The sequence below is a fragment of the Rhyacophila brunnea genome, unplaced genomic scaffold (genome assembly GCF_057557595.1).
Source record: "Rhyacophila brunnea isolate RB1 unplaced genomic scaffold, BYU_Rbru_1.0 scaffold_5, whole genome shotgun sequence".
Taxonomy (NCBI): domain Eukaryota; kingdom Metazoa; phylum Arthropoda; class Insecta; order Trichoptera; family Rhyacophilidae; genus Rhyacophila; species Rhyacophila brunnea.
The window spans coordinates 24,953,411-24,974,018 of NW_028233170.1; the positions used below are offsets into that span (position 1 = coordinate 24,953,411).

At 33.1% G+C, this 20,608-nt stretch overlaps 1 protein-coding gene across 3 annotated transcripts in view; it reads left to right on the forward strand.

Annotated features, from left to right (window-relative positions):
* Positions 1 to 20,608, forward strand: part of LOC147066200 (pseudouridylate synthase RPUSD2-like) — a 491,295-nt gene that overhangs the window by 398,237 nt on the left and 72,450 nt on the right. For all 3 annotated transcript variants that reach the window (XM_085955875.1, XM_085955877.1, XM_085955876.1), the window contains exon 5: positions 14,020 to 14,242. In XM_085955875.1, coding sequence (XP_085812001.1) covers positions 14,020 to 14,242 — 223 coding nt within the window. The remainder of the gene's footprint in view (positions 1 to 14,019; positions 14,243 to 20,608) is intronic.

A 20,608-nucleotide genomic window follows, 5' to 3' on the forward strand; every position in this document is an offset into this window, starting at 1 on the left:
GTTATTCCATTGAGGGAAAAATACGTTTTGATAAATTAGAGTTCGCGCAAAATAAATAAAACAAAGAATTCAATAATTCACCGCACAACTGACGCACACCTTAGACTTAAATGGTTTATTTGCCATAAAAAGATGTTATCTACCGGCCCTTCTTGGTCGAAATTTGCAATATGTAATCATCAAACCCTAAATCATTCGCTTTATCTTTGTAATCATAATATTCTCGGCGGGAAGTAAGGGAAGGCGTGTCGAGGAATGGTCGTGCGGGCGTGGCACAGCCCGTCATATGGATGAAACCCCTTTGTTTCAGCGTTTTTCATAATAGATTGTGTGTAGAGGATAATATATTTTTTGTTTCAAGACTCGGCTTGATTTCATATTATTCCAAGAAGAAGATGAATCATATGTCACTGATTTACAGCGTCTGGTTGAGAAATTGATTTAAGGTGCCGTCCTCCGAAACAGTGGTTTTCAACATCCGCATTGTATCATACTTGTGTGCCATGGACAGTTTGATGTGCCAAAGATCAAGATATAAAACTTTTTTTTTTCTACATATTCATTATCATTTTTATACATACATATATCTCAACCGACATAAAATCTCTACATATAGTATGGCACTTAGGTTATAGACAAATCATGATGTAGTTTTCTATATTCTGCATAATATAATAAGTACTTCTTTCTTTATTTATTTTTCTTGATTATCTATGCTCGATTGATTATCTATGATTATCTATGTTTTTGAATTTGACTGTTTTTATTATTTGAAAGAGTTTATTTTCTTTAAATACAGAATAGTTTTACCCAATAAGCCTAATAAATTATTAGTACATATAAATATTTGCTGTCACTTGTCAGTTTATCGACAAATGACTCGTATAAAAAATATTAAACTTTTTCGTTGGATATTAGTGTCCGTAAAAAGACTTGTCCAACTGCAAAAACCATTTTGCCAATCTATACAGGCGAACTCATAGACATTGTAAAATGCAAAAAGACATAATTTTAAAAAAAAATATGAACAGTAAAACCAATAGCAATCTATTGTCAATGATTTATTCGGTCCTGCTTCCATTACTATATGAAATTTTGGTACTGGTTTTCTAAACATTGAAAGTGCTATATGAGTGCACATATAAACAATACAATTTCCCTCTTTATCACACCTCCTGATATGCCATATCACTTTTCGAGGGTGCGGCGGACACCACGGGTTGTGAACCGCTGATTTATAGGGATGTTGCTGTCTACATTTTTTTTTTATTCAACGATATAATTATTCAAGAGTAATGTCTTGTTTAAACAAAATATATAAATTATTATTATCATCTGAAATGATATTAAAATATTAATTCACAAGAGATTTCTAATATTCTATAAGTTTAGACGACCCAGGTTTTATATTTCTAATCTGTATACAACGTACAGTTATTATGTTAGTAGAATACATACAGAAGTGGGTTACCTTCTGGGTGAGGCCGTAAGAAGGTTTCAATTTCACGTGTGGAGTATGGGATAGGTAATAACACGCTTTAAAGAATATTTTCAATAGTTATGTAAGAAGATGTCACTATTGTAATATACATAAAAGATTGCTACGTAAAGAAACGAGCATTCAATATTAGTAGTATTTGAGGAAATTCGTGCCACTTTGTTTTTCTTGCGTTTATGATCTGACTGTTAAAAACTGATAAACCAAAACCGGCCTCGAAGCTTTAGTTCATGACATATGTACATACAGTATTTTATGATATACTTACATTAAAACTGATTACTGTGGACTGGTACAAAACTTTCATCAATTAAAATTTCAAGGAGTTTTTATTATCATTTCTCCGTCTACGTTTCGTTTACTTAGGTAAACGAAACCGGTACCTACAGTTCATTCTTAAAGTATGTGGATTAAGTAGGTACTGTATATTTTCTTTTGTTTTATTGACTATACTAGACATCATATTACCAGCTATTCGTTTTACGAAATGTTGCTTAAAACGCTTTCGTTGTTTTTAGTGGCCCTAAAACAGTGAAGCAAGCATAAAACTCTCACAGGCGCCCTGAAATGTATTCGAAAGGAAAATTTCTGTTTCGTTTTGATGTAACTGTATAATATAATGTACTGCGTAAGCGCGTTTACGCCATTTTACAGGGGTTATTTTTATCTTTTTATATCGCGAAGCAATAATATTCCGGCCACAATGACTAAGTAAAGGTCTGAAGGTCAAGCGCAAACTTATAAATTGCTGGAGCTTTATCGAAAATAGAGATTACCGCTTTTAATGTGGCCGTAAATTTATATGTCCCCCAGATTAACCTTTATCTGTTTTTTTTATTATTATTTTCGCCGTAAATTAGGGCTAGGTTAAAACACAGAAAACTATAGGTCATTGTTTTTATCATTAGATTAAAACTGTAAATTTTATTAAACTATTTTTTATTCAAATGAAGAATATATACGATTTAAAATTAAAATAATCATACATATCAATGGTCATTTATGAGCCACGTATATTTTGACCAAACATTTACTTTCCATAAACCAGACCCAATGGTGTGTTGTAAGGTCCAATATCATTAACAGTTTTATTTAAAATTATGTCCATTAAGTCCATGATACGTTAAAACTAAAATTTCAAGAGATCCTGACGCCATCCAGCAATCTTTTTTAACAGATTTTTTGTTTTTACAAAAAATTAATGTTAGCCGGTTACTCAACTTATTAGGTCCATATTCTGGTCCAAACAATAATTGAAAAACAACATGTGAATTAAACAGACCCAGAATTCAAATCCTGTATCCACGACATTATAAACCGCTTGGCCATCGTGGTCAGAACGTTAGCAGGTACCTATTATTAAGGCTATACATCAGTTGAGACACGGTCTAAAAGATCGTGGCTAGGCGATGCGCGGATTGCGGGTCGCGGGTGCAAATGACGCATGCCAAACGAAATATAATTTGTCATATAAATCCAAAATGCGTCCATTTAATGTTCTGTTTATGGGCATGACCACCAAGATGTTGAACACATCCTCTGGGATTGCCCGCTTATGGAACTCGAACGAGCGGAGCTGTTTGCCAGGGTCTGAAAAACAAAATTTTCTTTCTTAACTTTCTTCTTTAAGCACTTCGGTGCATGGTTGCGGCATCAGTCCCGTGCGGCTCCGTATCGGGACGGAATGAGCCCTAAAAATCACTTCTTTCAGACACGTTAAAAGCGTCATAGAAAGCGGCCGTGCATATCCACGGCTGTGCATATATGACGGGTGGTGGTGGGCACTTATTTGTTCTATTAGTAACAATATATTCATACACATGTTATCTTTTTAAAGTAAATGGGTTACGTTTTTAGTCATCTTTACACGATTTAAGAATTGATACCCCCGTTGCCACCACGAAACAAATTGACGTGTTCCCAGCTCGACCTTCTCTCTCCGAATGGCAGCGAGTCCAAAATTTTGTCGCGCCTATAGTTGAAAATTATTTTCCGTTTCACTGATGTATCGCCTTAATATATTGATACAAATTGGTCTCCAATATTAACGGAATTTGAATCTATTTCTTATCAAGTCCTAATAATTATATATCCATTTCGTATGTTGTCGATAATCTCGGTGTTTGCGTTCTGCATTTCTGAAAGTCCTCATCTAAAGCCCGGCCAATTGACGGATCAACACTCCTTCTAAATTGTAAAGGAAAACAAAAAACTTCCAGTTGTAATTCGAACATTGGACCTACTGCATGCGAGTTATTGTTAACCTACCCAATTACCAGCTATAGTACTGTATAATTCAAGAAATAATACAAGCTTGTATAGTATATATAAAAGAATCATGAACTGGTGATTCTTGTTACAATATTATGTAAGTACATGAATTGTAATATCACTACGTTTTCATAATTAATTTATCAGATGTGAATATCACTCTAAATCTAGCTAATATTACTATTCATATATTCACGGAATTATCTATATTTAGACGTCTACATTCATGATCGATTGAAATATTATTTACATGAGACTAATATGATTTGTCATTTGATTGTCACGAAAACATACCGACATACACAGATGTGTGGATTTTCTCGATCAATACATCAACTGACAGTAGGTAGAAATTGAAAAGGGTAAATTTGATTATAATTTATCCCTTCACTTAGTATGTCGGTATACGTCAATATTCTACTACCCGCAGGCATGCTGAATACGTCCATGTTTTGTTTGAAAGAAATTGTTTTATTTATTGATTTTGTATAGGTGGCCATTGTCAGTCATAAATACAATTACATTAAACACTTAAACCCTTCACACGAGTGAAGCGATTATATATGTCGTTTTTAATCGCCATTGTCACATGCATTGGGTATTGTTTTCAAAGTTAGCTTATATTTTGACAGTGCTCTCTGTATGAACGAAATGGCATCTGAACGTATTTATTTTCACGCCGCAAAACTGAAGCGCAAAGCTAATTTCGAGCAGTTAAAATTAATTCCTCGCTTTGCGCAATTGTTTTAATTCGCATTTTGACTGTGCAGTCATTCGTACATGGCCGCAGTTAATCCACAGCTGATACGGGATTAGCTTTTAGTAATATGCAGTCAGCTAAGTATATAGTAACATCTATCAACAGAAAGTATAACTAACAAACTCGAGCGATAATTAAGTACTCATCGGTCGAACATCATAAATTAGTCGATATCAAACCTTTTAATCAAGCAGTTCAAAATTAACCTCTTAATAAACTAGCCATTCCTTGCGTATTATGCTTGTCCTAATTTGACATAAAATTATCACACCGCATACGCCATGTATCCACATCCTTTCGGCGGGGGGGGGGGTGTACACAATAACGCAATTGAGAAGCGTTGATGTGTGGCCAGATCTAGTTGGCTTATTCAGAATTTTCCGAAACTCGGCTTGTAAGTGACATATAATTAGTACTAGTAATTTTTATAGTTGATCACTTTAACGGCCCACGTGCTCGTCGTAGGTCAAAATTGAGTTTTTATTGTATTTTCAAACCATGATCCTGGGCACTCCTCAAACGTTGTAGATAATCTATTTATATAATTTTGAAGCCTTATTATCCTTTATAGTTATTTTAAACATTTGATGACTGCATAAAGTATTTTTGTTACATAAAATAGTATTCTTTTAAACCTCTCGCTCTAATGTTTTAGAATATAGTCATATTTCGGTACATAACTGTGCAGTGGTGTTAAGATTTTTTACGTTTATTAATTTTTAAACGCATTTATGAAACCATTAGTATAATTTATTACGAGATAATTTTTGTAAAATATTCACGATAAAAAATTATATTGATAATCTCTGTGATCCCAAATTTGACAAGAATTAGGCATTTTATTATTCAAAAAATCGGCAAGATTAACACATTTGAAGATGATTCTAAAGATACTTATTATAAGCTATGTCTTTGACCATTCAAGTGTGATAAACATCTTATGAATAATGATTGCTTTATAATAATTATTGACCTAAGAATAAGGTAGTGTTTTTTTGAAATACGCCATTTCTTTTGTCATTCCCTAGTGGTTAATGCTACAAATTGACAAACTATAATTAAATATATTATCCGTAAATTATTGGTGCAAAGAAGTTGTAGGTATTAATTTTAATAAAACACAATATACCTATTCTCAAGACATTCTCAACTGATAAAATCAATTGAGAATGTCCGATTGAAGGGAATGAAACTGGTCTCGATCGTTAATAAATCGTATGATGTGTAGTATTATCATCATCATTATCAGCCACTGCTAGACGATGGCCTCCCTTAGCTCTCTCCACTCTTCTTAGTTCCTAGTTACTCGCTGCCACGTACATCCACCGATCTTTGAGTCCATCTATTAAACGGATTTTAGTGCACGTTGGATACGACTATATATGACGGCATTGTGGTATTATAATATACTTAATATGTAATGTGTTTTATTTTAATTAATTCTATAGTTAAATGAAACTATCTCTCGTCGCAAAAATGTAATGAGTGATCATTAGTAATATTCCATATCGGGTTTTATAAAAGATTGACAGACGGGAGTAGCCTTACCCTTTTAACCCTTGGCCTACTATAGTCAGGCTGTGACACGAAGCTATAAACTTTTGTGGTAGTGCTAGTTATTGCTCATATTTCCAGTGTATTATAGTAAACTATTTGTAGAAAATTATGATTTTGCATATTGAAAAAAATCTTCATTTATTGCGAACAATTATTGTTACCGTATTGTATTCTAACATAATCAAAAACTAGTACTACAAACGTATTTCGCAATTCCGTGCCACGTCCCTAATTAAGTTGAACTCGCTTTCAACTGACATACTATGTATAAGCATTATTATTGCCAACAGTTTTACAATATCGCATTCGCTCAGTGAACCATACATTTTCAGCCCCTATACATTGATGCAATAAAATTGATCACAGTTTTGTTCGACTTTATCAACGCCAATTATCGGAAAATCCGGCAATCAGCTTATGCCAGTCGATGAATCGAATTTATGAATCACCGATCGAGGACTCAAAAATGGTGCAACAGAGCGCGTTTTTAGTCAGCCGCAAAGCTTTCATCCGCGATTATTAGGCACTGATGTTTGTTTGCCTGCCTGGCCAACCGTAGTGTTATCAGGCCAATAACGAAATGCATTTGTTTTGGATTTTATAATCCTCACTTTCCAAACTTTTGTGTTTGTTTACCTACTTATATAATATTATACGCACTTAAATATAAATATCAATCATGTATTGCGAAAGTCGACAGACTTTTCCTTATAGTAGGCGCAATATAACACTTTAAATTACAAAAGGCGAATAGATAATATGTCTTATGATGGATTAAAAGTTTAAAATTATTGAATATGTAGTGTCTCGCAAGCATTATTTCTCAGTTTGTTAAACTTTTTTATGTTACAACAAAAGTATGAGACAATATGGTTTTTATTAAATTTTACAAAATTTAATGAAATATATTTTAAAGGATGAGCATTCTTCATCATCAAAATGTGTACGCACACCGCTTTGCTGTTTCCTATGGAATTTATTGTGTCGCTATTAAACCACGATGGCCGCGTGGTTTAAGCCTCGGTCTATAGCGTCGTAGGTCTCAGGTTTGAATCCCGGATCTAGCACAAGTAGACAATATATTGTTTTTCAATTTGTGTATGAGTCAGAGTATGGATCTAATATGTTAAGCAAATTGCTGAAATCCATTTCTCGTAAAATAAAATCTGTTAATACAAACCTCCACTCTGTGGAGGCCCGTATAATCTTATTAGGATCGGACATGGTCAGAAGAAAAAAAAACTGGTTTTATAATGATATCCTGTTCGCAGAACGATAACGATGATCTCAATGGACACAATTACACAACGGAACTATTGTGTATATCTTCCTCGATTCGACGCCTCGTCCTTCGTTCATCGTATCATGTCTTCACATTTCAACGTTTTTAGCAATTTTCACGATTTTTGAGCATTACGTTTGATGTCTCGCACAGTACAATCGAGTCGCTCATTTATCGGTCCATATGAGTGAAACGGTTATGCATCTCATTTCATAAATAACTAAACCTCCAATGGTCAATGTATGAGTTTTGTAGATACAGGAGTTTACAGAGGGAAAAACAACTGTATATAATCAAGCATTGGACTGATTGAGCCCAATCCGGCCTCGCGTGAAGCGATCGAATATTTGAATTAAAATGTAAAATGCGATGCTTTTGTGCAGTATAATCATAGTAAACAATCGATAACGACATGTTAACATGACACGACATGATAAATTAAAATAAAAAACTTTGTCTAAAAACACATTCACAATAACCTATTCGGCAATATGGAAGGTACATTACAAAATATTATTGTTAGACGAATAAAAATAACCATTATTTTGTTATTTCTCTGTTAATTTTCTGTTACTGCGGAGGGTATAGATAAATCGTTTTACAGTAGCACCATGGGTACGTCAAATGCGGTTTGCAGTTGTAGTGGTATTGTTTGCTACCATTAAAACAGGCATTGTCGCAAGCAATTCAATACACGCGCGAATGCGAATCGCCTATGGTGCCACTGTAGAATGATTTACCTATAGCTAGGAGTTTAAATTTTTGAATAATTATAAGTAGGTAAGCATGAAAGATATAATTTTGATTTGGTAAGTGATGTTGTTCAGTCAGTAATTTATTATATAATTCATGACGATTTTTATAAGAGGTTTATCAGTAAATTATTTACATGAGTACCTAAGTAAGTGATCCTCCTGATTGACGAGTGAGAGGGTCAACCATTTTTGGGACGAAAAATATTTAGGGGGCTCGCATCATGTTCCAATCGGGCCTCGCACTTGCTAAAGCCGGCCCTGGTAAAACTAACCACTGTTAATTCAATTATTGTTTCATTTTGAATTTGGTGTTTTCACTTATTTATTATTCACGTATTTCCACAACGTTTTAAACTTTTATATGCGTTAATTCTCGTTGATGTTTGCTTACGTACCGTTAGCGTACGTAATCGACGAAATAACAGAAAGGCTTCAGTTTGTATTTTATAACGTAGGTACAACCCGTATTTTCAATTACCACCAACTAAAATAAATGTGTACTTTACAAATTACTTTTTTAAAAAATTAGCATAATAAAATTACAACCCGATTTTTTGGTACTTCATTGTTTAATTCGTTTTCATAAAAATAGTTTTTGTTTCTGTATCTAAAAGTATTATTACGCCAGCGATACTTATGCATATTGTCTGCACCAAAGTATAAATTTAGTATTATTTGATCGTAATCGACCGTTAGTGGAAAAAACGGATGTGATACAATGACGCGTATATTTGGATGGATCAATAAATGTCAATTGCCACGAAAATGATACTTGTGTAAATATTAGTATTCTCCATATGTGTGTACGGTGTCAAGTCATGGACCCTGAGGGCAAGAGAACGAAAGGCAATTGATTGACATTATTCGGCGCGTACCGGGAAACTTGAAGAAAGTTGTGGTTTTGTGTAGCCTTCAGGGTAGGTGAAGCATATTATGTACCTATAGTGACGACACGATGCGCTGGAGCGACTAAGTGAAGAAGCTTACTGGGGGCCTGATTATGAGAGTAATAGTCTCTCAAAAGATCGCTAAAGGACACGATCCTCAGCCATGAGGGAACGACCATAAAGAATAGAGTACACTTCCGTCTCATACCTACTTATTAGTTCTTTTTCATAATGAACATAATTTCGTTTCCATTTTTGCACATCTATTTTTGATTACTTCACGTATGATTATTTCTTGCAATAACTTTCAATTTTTTAGTTTCAACATAAATCAGCGTAGATTTCGATCAGTATACTAATCTGCTACTAGTCTTTTTTTCGTATCCTTCATATGAAGGATTTTGATTCCTTTTAAACGTCATAGTTATGTATAACGCATATGTGATCACGAGAAACACATTGGTACACTTATATATAAATAATATAAGTATAAGCAAAATATGCGGTCACTTTTTACGACATTATTGAGGTGCCAAAAACCTCCCCAACTCAGTTTTTATGTGAACGGTTTCATTAATAATATACATCCATCTATTTATAAAGACACGTTTTCTCCCACATATGTAGGTGTAGTTCTTCTGTTGGATACTGATGCCATTGATGACGAACCTAATCGGTTAAAAAATACTTTCATCTTTTCTTCTTACTACAGCGAATTCTCGCTTTCTGCTTTGGAGTTCTTTTGAGTCTTGCGAGAAAATTTCTATATCATAGACCAAGCACAGATGATTCGAATACTCTTCTAATGGAGAATTTTGTCGAATAACTTTTGAAATTTTATTATTTTTTCCTCAAAGCCAACAGCAAATGGGTGACCGTTTTGTAGAGTAAACACGTTGAAATGTTTACTTTTTGTATAATATACAAGCGAGGCGTTGCCAGTGCCTTGGCATTTGGTGAGGCCATTCCTCGCTTGTTTACATACGTGTAGTGGGCTCGGGGTAGTTTACCCCAGTTTAGTCTGACATTTTAAACGCCCCCAGCGACATCTACCCGCAACCTTCCGAAACGGAGGTGCCCACTGCTGTAATATTAGTATCCGCGGAATCCATTAATTATTGTTATCGCTTTTAGCAAATTTTTGCGAAAATGTTTATTTTCAGGGCGCGGGCAAGTTTTTTTTGTCTTGTACCCACTGTGAATAATATCAGTTGTTAATCCTGTTTTTCTTGGTAATACTGTTATATAAGAAAAATTAAAATAATATTTATGCATTTAGTCTATCTACATTTTTTTGTGACTCCATAAATTCACGAGTATTTGCATAAAGTCACAAGATAGACATACTATTTTATATCATCTGATATTATGATTTTATTATTTATTTAAATATCTTGAAAGAACGTTATTTAAAATTGTGTTGAAATAGTTTATTCGATTACATTATCTAATAATTTCGGAATTTAATATCTACAAAAGGAAAGATCATAATATGATATTATATTCTCCTGCCGTCTTGTCAGCATAAATAGTTTTAATAAAAAACGCAATTTACTACAATGATGTACTTAAAATGTATAGTAACCATTATCTTATTTTTTTGTCTTGAGTGTTTCTATTGATTTATAGACTAATGATTGTTCATCGCCATATTATATGTTAGTATTAACTGATTTTTTATGTCTTCTTAGCTTAGTTTTTTTATTATTATAGTCTAATACAGCGTAAAGCAAAAATCATCAACCAGAAAACCCACTTCGTATTATTTTAATTCTAATATGTTTGTTCTTTCAGTCGTTCTATTTATGATATTTAAAACAAATGTATTTTACAACGTTTTTCTTAGCTCGTATTCTTATTTGTCCGGTGGTTCTTTGTCCAGTATAAAACTTGCAATCGGATTTTAACTAACTTCCCGACTAGCTAGACTTTTGAAACTTTTAGAATATATCAGAACACGATGCCAATGCATTTTTTTAATACTTTTAGCCATCTTTAAGTAGAATTGAATTCATTTTCAGTTAATTCTGTTTTGTATGAAAAGTTATTTCGGAAGAATATCAAGTACAAGTTTGAGCATATTGAGCATAATAATTCAACAGAAAATTTAAAAACGTTGTATATAAAAAGTTCTTTTTATGTTGTAATTACTTAAACATTACGATTATGCAAGTTTGGTTTCCGATTATTTAAAAGATTAAATTGCATATCATGTTCTCATATCTTTAATCTATTTGTTGTTTGTTTAATTTATTATTATCATTGTCGCCATTGCGTTTTCATGAAAAGTGTCTTTATAAAAATGTCTTCAACGTTTTTAACCTCTGCACTAGATAACTGCCAGACAAATTGGCGTTATACACGATTCCTATCTGTTACTAGTTCGTGCCTCGGGACTTTAGTTTTTTAATGCCCTTTTGCTTGTGAAATATTTTCATGACATCATTTTAACATTTTTACTGGTATTCAACTACTCATCCATAATTTATTATATTCCTCCTCCTTCTTGTATATTTTAAATATCAGACTTGAAAGAAGCAGTTCCCGGAATGAGTAATTTCAGAAACCGGTTCGCTCTAAAATATGTTTAGTTACCTATATAATGATTTTAGACTGTTTGAATCTAAAGGAAAACCATCGTTCATTAACAAAATCCATTCGCTTTTCAACTTTAATTATTTACATTATTAACATTAATATTCAATTCCCGTATGACGTTTATTGGAAATTAATAATAATTAACATCAGTGTTTTGTTATCTTCATATACTATCACGTGAAAGACCGAGCAATGTTTATTCAGTAAAATTACGCGTTTTTTTGTATGGTATATAATATATTATATTTAACGGATACTAAAAATATGCTGATCAATAATCTACAACTATTTAGTATGAAAAAAGTATTGACATACGTACTACATATTCAGTGAGAGATATATTAATTGTAATAGTGAAACCTACTGTTCGGCTTCTATATATATTGACATCTACGTCGTGGCGCTGTTTGCTATTTAAGTAATACGCCATGCGCTATTGCATGCTGACGGTACCTATTGTAACGGTTTTATTTTCAGAAACGGCCGTAGTGACGTGTACCTACTTCTCGATAATAAAAGTTAAAGGCTACATAACGACTGAATGTCCGATTATTTTATATACTTACGATTTTGTCGATATTCTTGACTTTACATAGATTATAGTAAGTATTAAACAATATCATCAATGCAGTACTTACTTATTCATATATATTTTTTGTTAATCTAAATTGATTTAAAAATGTGTTCATGTGTCCGCCGGAATTTTAGATGTTTACGCGAAACGGTACTTAATACGGTATACAATCCGAGCCCTGAATAGAAGTGATTTACAAACTCCTTTCTCTGAGTAGAAAAGTTTGTGTCTTAATTGCTGTTTTATCTTATCATTCTCATCATGAATAATTTATTTATTATTGTACACGTTTATTACGGTTCCGTTCTATTTCGTGTTTATCAATGGGGAAGTTTTTTGTTGAACATGGAAAGCGTTGTCTTCAATCAATTTTCAAGAATTTATGAGGGGAAGAAGCTACTCTTGAGCAATAATACCCTTACCATAGTTTTATCGTATTATTTTCTTTAAAATTTAACTATCATTTTAATATTATTAACTATGTTTTCCCTTGTTTGATGGTACAATAACTACAGGTCATTATTTATTATTAAACTTAAATGTATACTTTTTGGCTGTTTTTAACTACAACAATTATTAACTAAACTTTTTTTATCAGTGAATGGATACTACTAAATAATTGGTCCGTTTATACGTTTCATATAAGAATTGCTTACATGAAAATCGTATTCTCAATGTTTTTGTTTAGTCGTTGAAAATTGCAGGATTTTCGAAATCTGACGGATGATAGGTTGGGTTTTTATTTCTAGGAAAACATAGGGATTAGCTGCTACTCATTTTTTTCTTTTCTGTGATTTCAATGAACATTCAATTTTATCGATAACATTTTTATTGTGTTGATATTGTGACAAAATTTCATAACCTATTTGAGGGGTATATTTCCAAAAAATATTCATATTTGTTTTAAAACTAATACGTACACATTTTAACTGTAATTTCACACTAAATGAAAATCTTTCAATGAATAATTTATTGGCTATTAAAAATCACCATATCGTTCTCATTTGATTTACAATGAAACTAACGTTAGAATCAATGATTTACGTTATAAATATAAAATCATTGTTAGTTACAAATAAGTTAATAGTAAAAATAGTCACAGATAAGTTGCCTAGAGTCATAACTCTCATATTTCAAAAATCGAGTTTTGAGATAATCGCTAAAAACCATACTATACTCACAAGGCTGCAGACACTATGAAAAATAGAGGTCCCCGATTGGTTAGGTTAGATTAGGTAGGTCTTGATGATAGGACTCACAATATTCATTGAAAAATGTGAGTTATGACACCAACAGTCAACAATGTCAACGATTTTCACACGGTTTGAAGTGTCTTTTGATGGCCAACTATGTTTCTTTATATAGATTTATGCCTTTAGAATCACTCGGTATATTTAACTCAAAAATGTCAAAATTGCAAAATGTGAGTTATGACTCTCGGCGACTCATAATATTGTATTGTGTACTTATCGGTTTTCGAAACTAGACATTTTATCTGACTACATTTTTCTAAAGCGTCATGTAATGATCCATAGACTGAAACCACATGTGGTTTTGAACCGTATGTTATACTAAATTTATGATTTCTTTTCTTGGAAATATATTTTCACAAAGTATATTAAGTATACCTACGTAAGCATCTGATCGTATCCGTTTAAAATATATTTTCATCCACAGAAATAATAAGTTTAGTATGGCAGACGGATCTAAACCGCATACGGTTTCAGTCTATGGATGGCTTCGTTCATGCTCAGTCAATTCAATAAAAAATATTCTCGACGACATTGATTTCACTTATAACTACATTGTTAACGATATGTTTTTCTTTTTTCCACAGGCCTTCGCAAAGTTTACCCTTACTACTTCACCTTCACCACGTTCACGAAGGGTAGATGGGTGGGCGAGCGCATCCTGGACGTGTTCGCCCGGGAGTTCCGTGCGCACCCGGCAGCGGAGTATGAGCGCTGCGTCCGCGCAGGGACCCTCACCGTCAACTACGACAGAGTGCCTCCAGATTACCGCCTTAGGCACAACGATCTGCTCGCCAACATTGTCCACAGGTAAAACTCCTCAGCAATTACGAACCTTAATCAGCGTTATATACATACCTGTAGGAATTATTTGTTACATTTTCTGTCCAGTTATCAGAAATATAATCATAATAATATTACAGTATAGTTTATAGACAATCAAATATTAGTTACACTAACTTCTACATATTTCTTTGTAATCACTACACTACTGACTCACATTAGAGCAGTGATTCCCCAACAGGGGTTCGCGGAACCAAATTTTGTAATAAAGTAAAAAAGATTTAACGTTACCTATCAAGGATTATAGTTATCAGTAATTAGGTTTGCCGCCTACTACGCACTGTTCATTTTACTTCTTTCGAAGCATTTAAAATGTGTACGATAACGTTATAATTATAGTTACAGCATTAAAGTGTTTTATTACTTTACAATTTATTGTTCAGTATGTGTTTATTGATCTGCTCAAAAGTTATGTTCAAATAACTATCTCATCAAAATTTTGACATGCGATGCTAATTACCTCTTCTGTTTCCTTTTCGACTAAAATCTCGTAAATAATAAGTACAAGATGTCATCGTTTTTGTCTACTTAAAGGGCTGTTGAGCAGTATTTTGCCCTAATATATCACTGCCTTCATTTTTTCGTTTTTTTTATTATTTTCCCATCTGGGCCTTAATAATGTTTGTTGGCCAGGTAGGGTTTTCTCGAGTTTCCTGAAAATGCCACAAGTTTTCCGCCAATGAAAAAAGGTTTGGAATCAAAACTTAGTTTCACTACTACTACACGACTGACCCAGATAAGAATAGAAAACTCTGATTTTTTTTTGTGTAACATAAAATATCTAGAAATGATCACTTAGAGATTTTGTTAATGAGTATAGTCATATTTTCTTATACTTCTGTCAAGTCTTGGTGTTTCTTTTCATTCAGGACTTCCACGTCCAAGTCTATCATGTCGGTCGTCTTCAAATTTTTGACTGATAATTCCTATCCACAACATCGAATCCAGACCGTCAATGAACACATTTCGTAGCAATATATAAATCCTTCTATGAAAACTAAATTTACATTTTCCAATAACATTCTCCATATCTTAAACAAGTTGAATTCGAATATCTCTCAATTTTTACTTCAGTGGGTCTATTCTATACTTATCGACCGCTAAAATGATGAATATTATCAAACTTAGGGTAGGTTTGTATCAAATTATCAGCACGTATTGTAACAATTCCAATAAGTTGTTGTAATTATTGCAATAAGTGCAATATTTTAAGAGCACCTCTCTTGCTGCTGTTAAAATATAGAACTTATTGCAACAATAACAACCAACTTATTTTAATTGTTACAATAAGTGCCAATACTTTGATACAAACCTACCCTAAGTTTGATAATATTTATCGCTGTATCGGTCGATAAGTGTAGAATAGACCCACAAACTACATAGGTACATATACAATTAAAAACCACACTTCAATTATTGATCAACAAAAAATATTCTTAAAATATCTTGACAGACAATTCTAATGGCAGGTTTTAGTGCATAAGTTCTATAAAAAGATGTTAATTAGGTATTTCATAGCGATATAATATAGAATATATACCGAATAAAACAGTGTTAGATCGGGCTATAATCTTTACGAAATTCTCCCACTGTTTTTACTTCATTCAATCTGTTTCCAAGGATTTTTAATATATACTTCCATTAATAATTTATAAGACAAATTTTATATTACCGATGCATAAATCGTTAGAGCATACTAATAAATCGCCAATATTTTGCAAATCCCACGCAGCTATATTTTTTCATTCATGTTTTTAGTTGAACGGATTTAGAAAATCTGAATTATTTGAGACCTTTTCTATTTTTAGAATCGGCACAGTCCCACGGGCCCTTAATGTAAACATACTAGGTACAACAACACATGAATCCACAATCCCAAGATGTAAATATTTTGCAATCTTTTTTTACATTTCCTCGTCCACTCATAATATAGGTACGAACCGCGAACCTAAAATTCCTCAAAACTTTGTACTAACTTTTAGTCAATGTTAATAATAAGTGTTGCGTTATAAATTCAAACGATGTAAATATTTTATTCTCTGTTTACCTATTCGTAATTTAAATAACTACGATTATTTTTAATTTGAAAAACTAGTGTCTTGGTATTTATAACAAACTAATAGAGTAACAATATACCGTGGGTATTCTGCGAAAAAGCACTTAGTCAAAATTTAGCTGTTTTGACTTAATGATGAGGTAATCTTATTAAGAGTGCGCTCTATAGTCTACAAAAACACACACAGTCATATCTATAAAACTGGCGAAGATAATTTATGTTATAAGTCAAAAAGACATACATATATTCAGAGAAAAGGCACTAAAGGGACTTAGTGCATTTGCTTCTCTCATTCTCAGGCTATATTCACAAAATTCTGCGTGCAAAACTGCACTCAGTAATACTCAAAGCAATATCGCAGAAAGGAATTTGCCTTTTATATATATAAAAAAAGCTAAGACCGTCCAAACTTTCCAACTCGATTATCTCAAAACTAGTATTTTTGACTTAATGCTTATTCGCAGAATACCCACGAACTTACCTCCAACTCACACAGACAGTCTTCGATATATGCATTGTGTATGCCTTAAATAGGTATATTATAGAACCTGGTGATAATACTTAAAGGCGAATCCTGATTCTTATTATGATACAGAACTATCGTTAATAAATACAATTTCTATCAAGCATGGAAAACAATTTTCATTTATAATAAATTTTCATTTTAATTTATTATTATTATTATTATTATAAACTGGCGCTAGGGGCCGTTCAGGTCCATGGCCGACTGCACAACGTTTTTCCAGGCATCTCTGTCCAGCGCTCTCTCTTCCCAGTTGACTATCCCCAGCCTTTCCGCATCCCTTTGAATGTTGTCCGCCCATCTCCGTCGAGGGCGGCCAAGAGGTCGAGTGCCAGCTGGTGTGCCTTTGTAAATCCTATAGAGAGTTCTAGATCGTTCAGATCGTACAACGTGGCCCGCCCATCTGAGCCTTCTTGACCTCAGAATATTAGTGATTCTAGGTTGGTATCGGTCGAAGAGCTTAGCGTTTGTGCGGATGCGCCACCGGTGGTTCTCATTGACGGGTCCAAGTATTCTCCGGAGGATTCTGTTTTCAAACACTTGGAGCGCCTTTTCTTGTTTTTCTGTTAAACCCCACGTTTCACATCCATACATGACGATTGGCTTGATGACCACGTTATACACCCGGAATTTCGTTTTGATGGACAGCATTTTGGACCTGAACAGACGACTCAGCGCGAAGTACGCTGCATTTCCACTTCTCAGTCGGTCAGAGAGCTCTAGGGACATTTCATTTTTAGAGGTAATGTTGGAGCCCAAGTACTTGAAGAGAGAGGTTCTCTCGAACGAGGAGTTTCTTATTCCAATGTTTCCAGAGGGTTCAATGCCTTCATTTTAATTGACATTCGATATTTCCAGTACCCTTTCAGCGTAGTATCTTTTATTCCCTAAGGATATTACAGATTTTTCTTTACATTTCTTTTACAATACAAAACCGATTTGAGCATTAAAACTTTGCTTCACTCTAACCACCTGTCTTCCTGATATTTAAAAAATACTATCGACTCTTGTCTTCTTCCTTTTTATCGCCTTGACAGTATTTCAAACATTTTCTTTGTCATGCAGCTGCATTTATGGCGTTTTGAATAACCCATTTTCGGAAGTTACGTCTTTTTAAATATTGAAAATACAAGTAATACCTTTTTTAAGAGAAAAAATCACAGTTACATGATGTACTATCTCAAAGATGTGTGTTTATGTGTGCCTAATACCTAAAAGTCTTCCACATAGTACACAAACTTTAAAAAATCACCCGTCAAAAGTTATGTCATGTTTGCTTATCCCGTCTTCATGATTTGCTTTCGATTTCCCGTCTCAGCTTTTATGACAGTGGTAGCCTTTAAATTTTACTTGTATTTTCATCGACTTTTACTTCGATAAAAGAAATATTCATCGTTATACGTCATTTTTAACTGAGAATGAATTATAACATAAATTCTATCGTTGTTTGAAATCACATACATTCCCTCCATCTCCCGCAACATATTTGTACCCTTTCTGATTTACACCGTGACCTAAAAAGCGGAAATCACCGTTAAAAGCTGTCCGGGGAACATTCCTGTTTGTATTTTACTTGCATTCTCACCAACTTTACTTTGATAAACCAAATATTCATCATTATACTTTGTTTTTAACTGATAAAGAATCGTAACGTAAATTCTATCGTTGAATAAATTCACGTCACACATTCTCTCCATTACCCGCCACATATTCGGATTATTTCTCACTTACACCATGACTTAAAAAACGGGTATCACCCATAAAAGCTGTCCTGTATACACTCCTGTTATAACTTTCCAATAACCTGGTTTAGGATTGCAATACCGGGGTGATGGTATACGTACATCGATATCGAAATACCGGTTCTAAAAATCCAAAACACAGTTACTTTCCATATTAGGAAAGCAGATACACCTTGCAAGTTAGTTTCGAAACCATTGCAAGATCCTGACACATACATGTTTGGTAACCATTCGATTGTAGCTTTAATTGTTTCCTTAGTCGGATCACGTCCATTATAAGAAGTTATTTATATCGACATAATTTAATTCAACCTATATTATAACTCTTACAGGTATAAGTGGAAAATTCTTCAATAATTACGTTTGAGACCCAAAACTGCTTGAAAATTTTCATTGAATTAAATTCTCATAAAACTCCTAAAACTTATTGCATATGAATTCTCAATCGATTATGTTTTTTATTTATTATATTATTGATCATTTATTGAAACCGCCACTGGAGTTTTCACTTTTGGCCTTTAAAAGTTTTCAGTGAACGAAACTTGGATAACTATAATATGGGTCCACAGATTTTCTTTCGACTTATGTTTTATTTATTTTTATAGTTAAGTATGTACTTACCTACGCCCAAGACTTAACTATTTTTCAACGACAATATTGTTGGTTCCTTATTATTACTAAAAACCTTTTTGAGATGACTGGAAACTTAATTATTATTCTCATATATATTATTCTTTTAACTTTACTCTAATTGACTTATCAGTTACCTAGGTATATTAGTAAATTGAAACATAATGTCAGATATACAATAAGCTATGTTATATCAGGAGGAGGTTATGCTTGTATGTTTATTAAACACCAAACAGAGATGAACAACATCATCAACTGTAGGATGAAGACTTCTCCAAACTGACTCCATACCTCTTTGTCTTATGCGTTGCGTTTAAACTTATCTTTTTTGCCGATCCTGTGGCCTGTAAATCTACCTTCGGACGTGTCTCTAGATATTGTTTCACATTTTTTGATAATTACTGATATATCTGACGCTATTCGCCCAAAGTAAGTTGAACGAATATTTTTTGAACGGATTTCGAGCGTAGACTTCATATCTATACATCGTGACGCTTCCAAGTACATACATTACGGTCGTCGATATAAATACATCCCCTGATTTTATTCATGAAAAAATATCAAATACGTACCCTCTTTTGATTGACTGCGACATTTCACATAAGTGACATTTTAAAGGTCAATTTTATTCTTCACCTTTATTTTCTTCGCTAGGTGTGTTTCAATAGTCGCTTACATAGGTGTTCTAGATATATTTTTTTATTCACCGTAGCTTGTTAAACAATTTATACATTATATATAATGTGTATTTTTTTCAACTCCATTTTAATTTAAATAATACATCCGTTTACAGTCACTGATGAAGTAACCATAATTGCATTTTTCCACCGTACCGGAAATCTATTTTTCTTTTACGGCGAATCCTTTTCTACCGTTCGTTTGACTTTGATCATAGGAAATTTGTTTTCATTCAGATTTTTCTCTTTTATCAGTTTCCTCTCTTTGATAAGCGTGACTTTATGAAAGCTATCTTTTAAATGGCATTTTTTTATCTCGGGAAATTAACTTACCTAATAAATATTTAAAAACTTGATATTAAACCATCGTCCCTAGTATATAGTTAGGTTAGTATATAGACTGACAAGAATATATATATATCATTGCAAACAAATAACGTAATTCGTTACACTAATTTCTAGAAAAAAACTAGTTAATTGCACACGCAAATATAAAGTTTTACCTAATTTCTTTCAATATCTTAAGAAATACGATAAGGATTGAGAACGATGACGCTTAAAATAATACTATTTTATTATATTAATATAACCTATGCGGTTTTGAAATTTTGATTACCAGGATGCGAAAAAACAGCATCTTCTCCATCTTCCCTACAAATTATACAGACTATGACGTAACATATGTTACGTGGTCGTTAACTACGT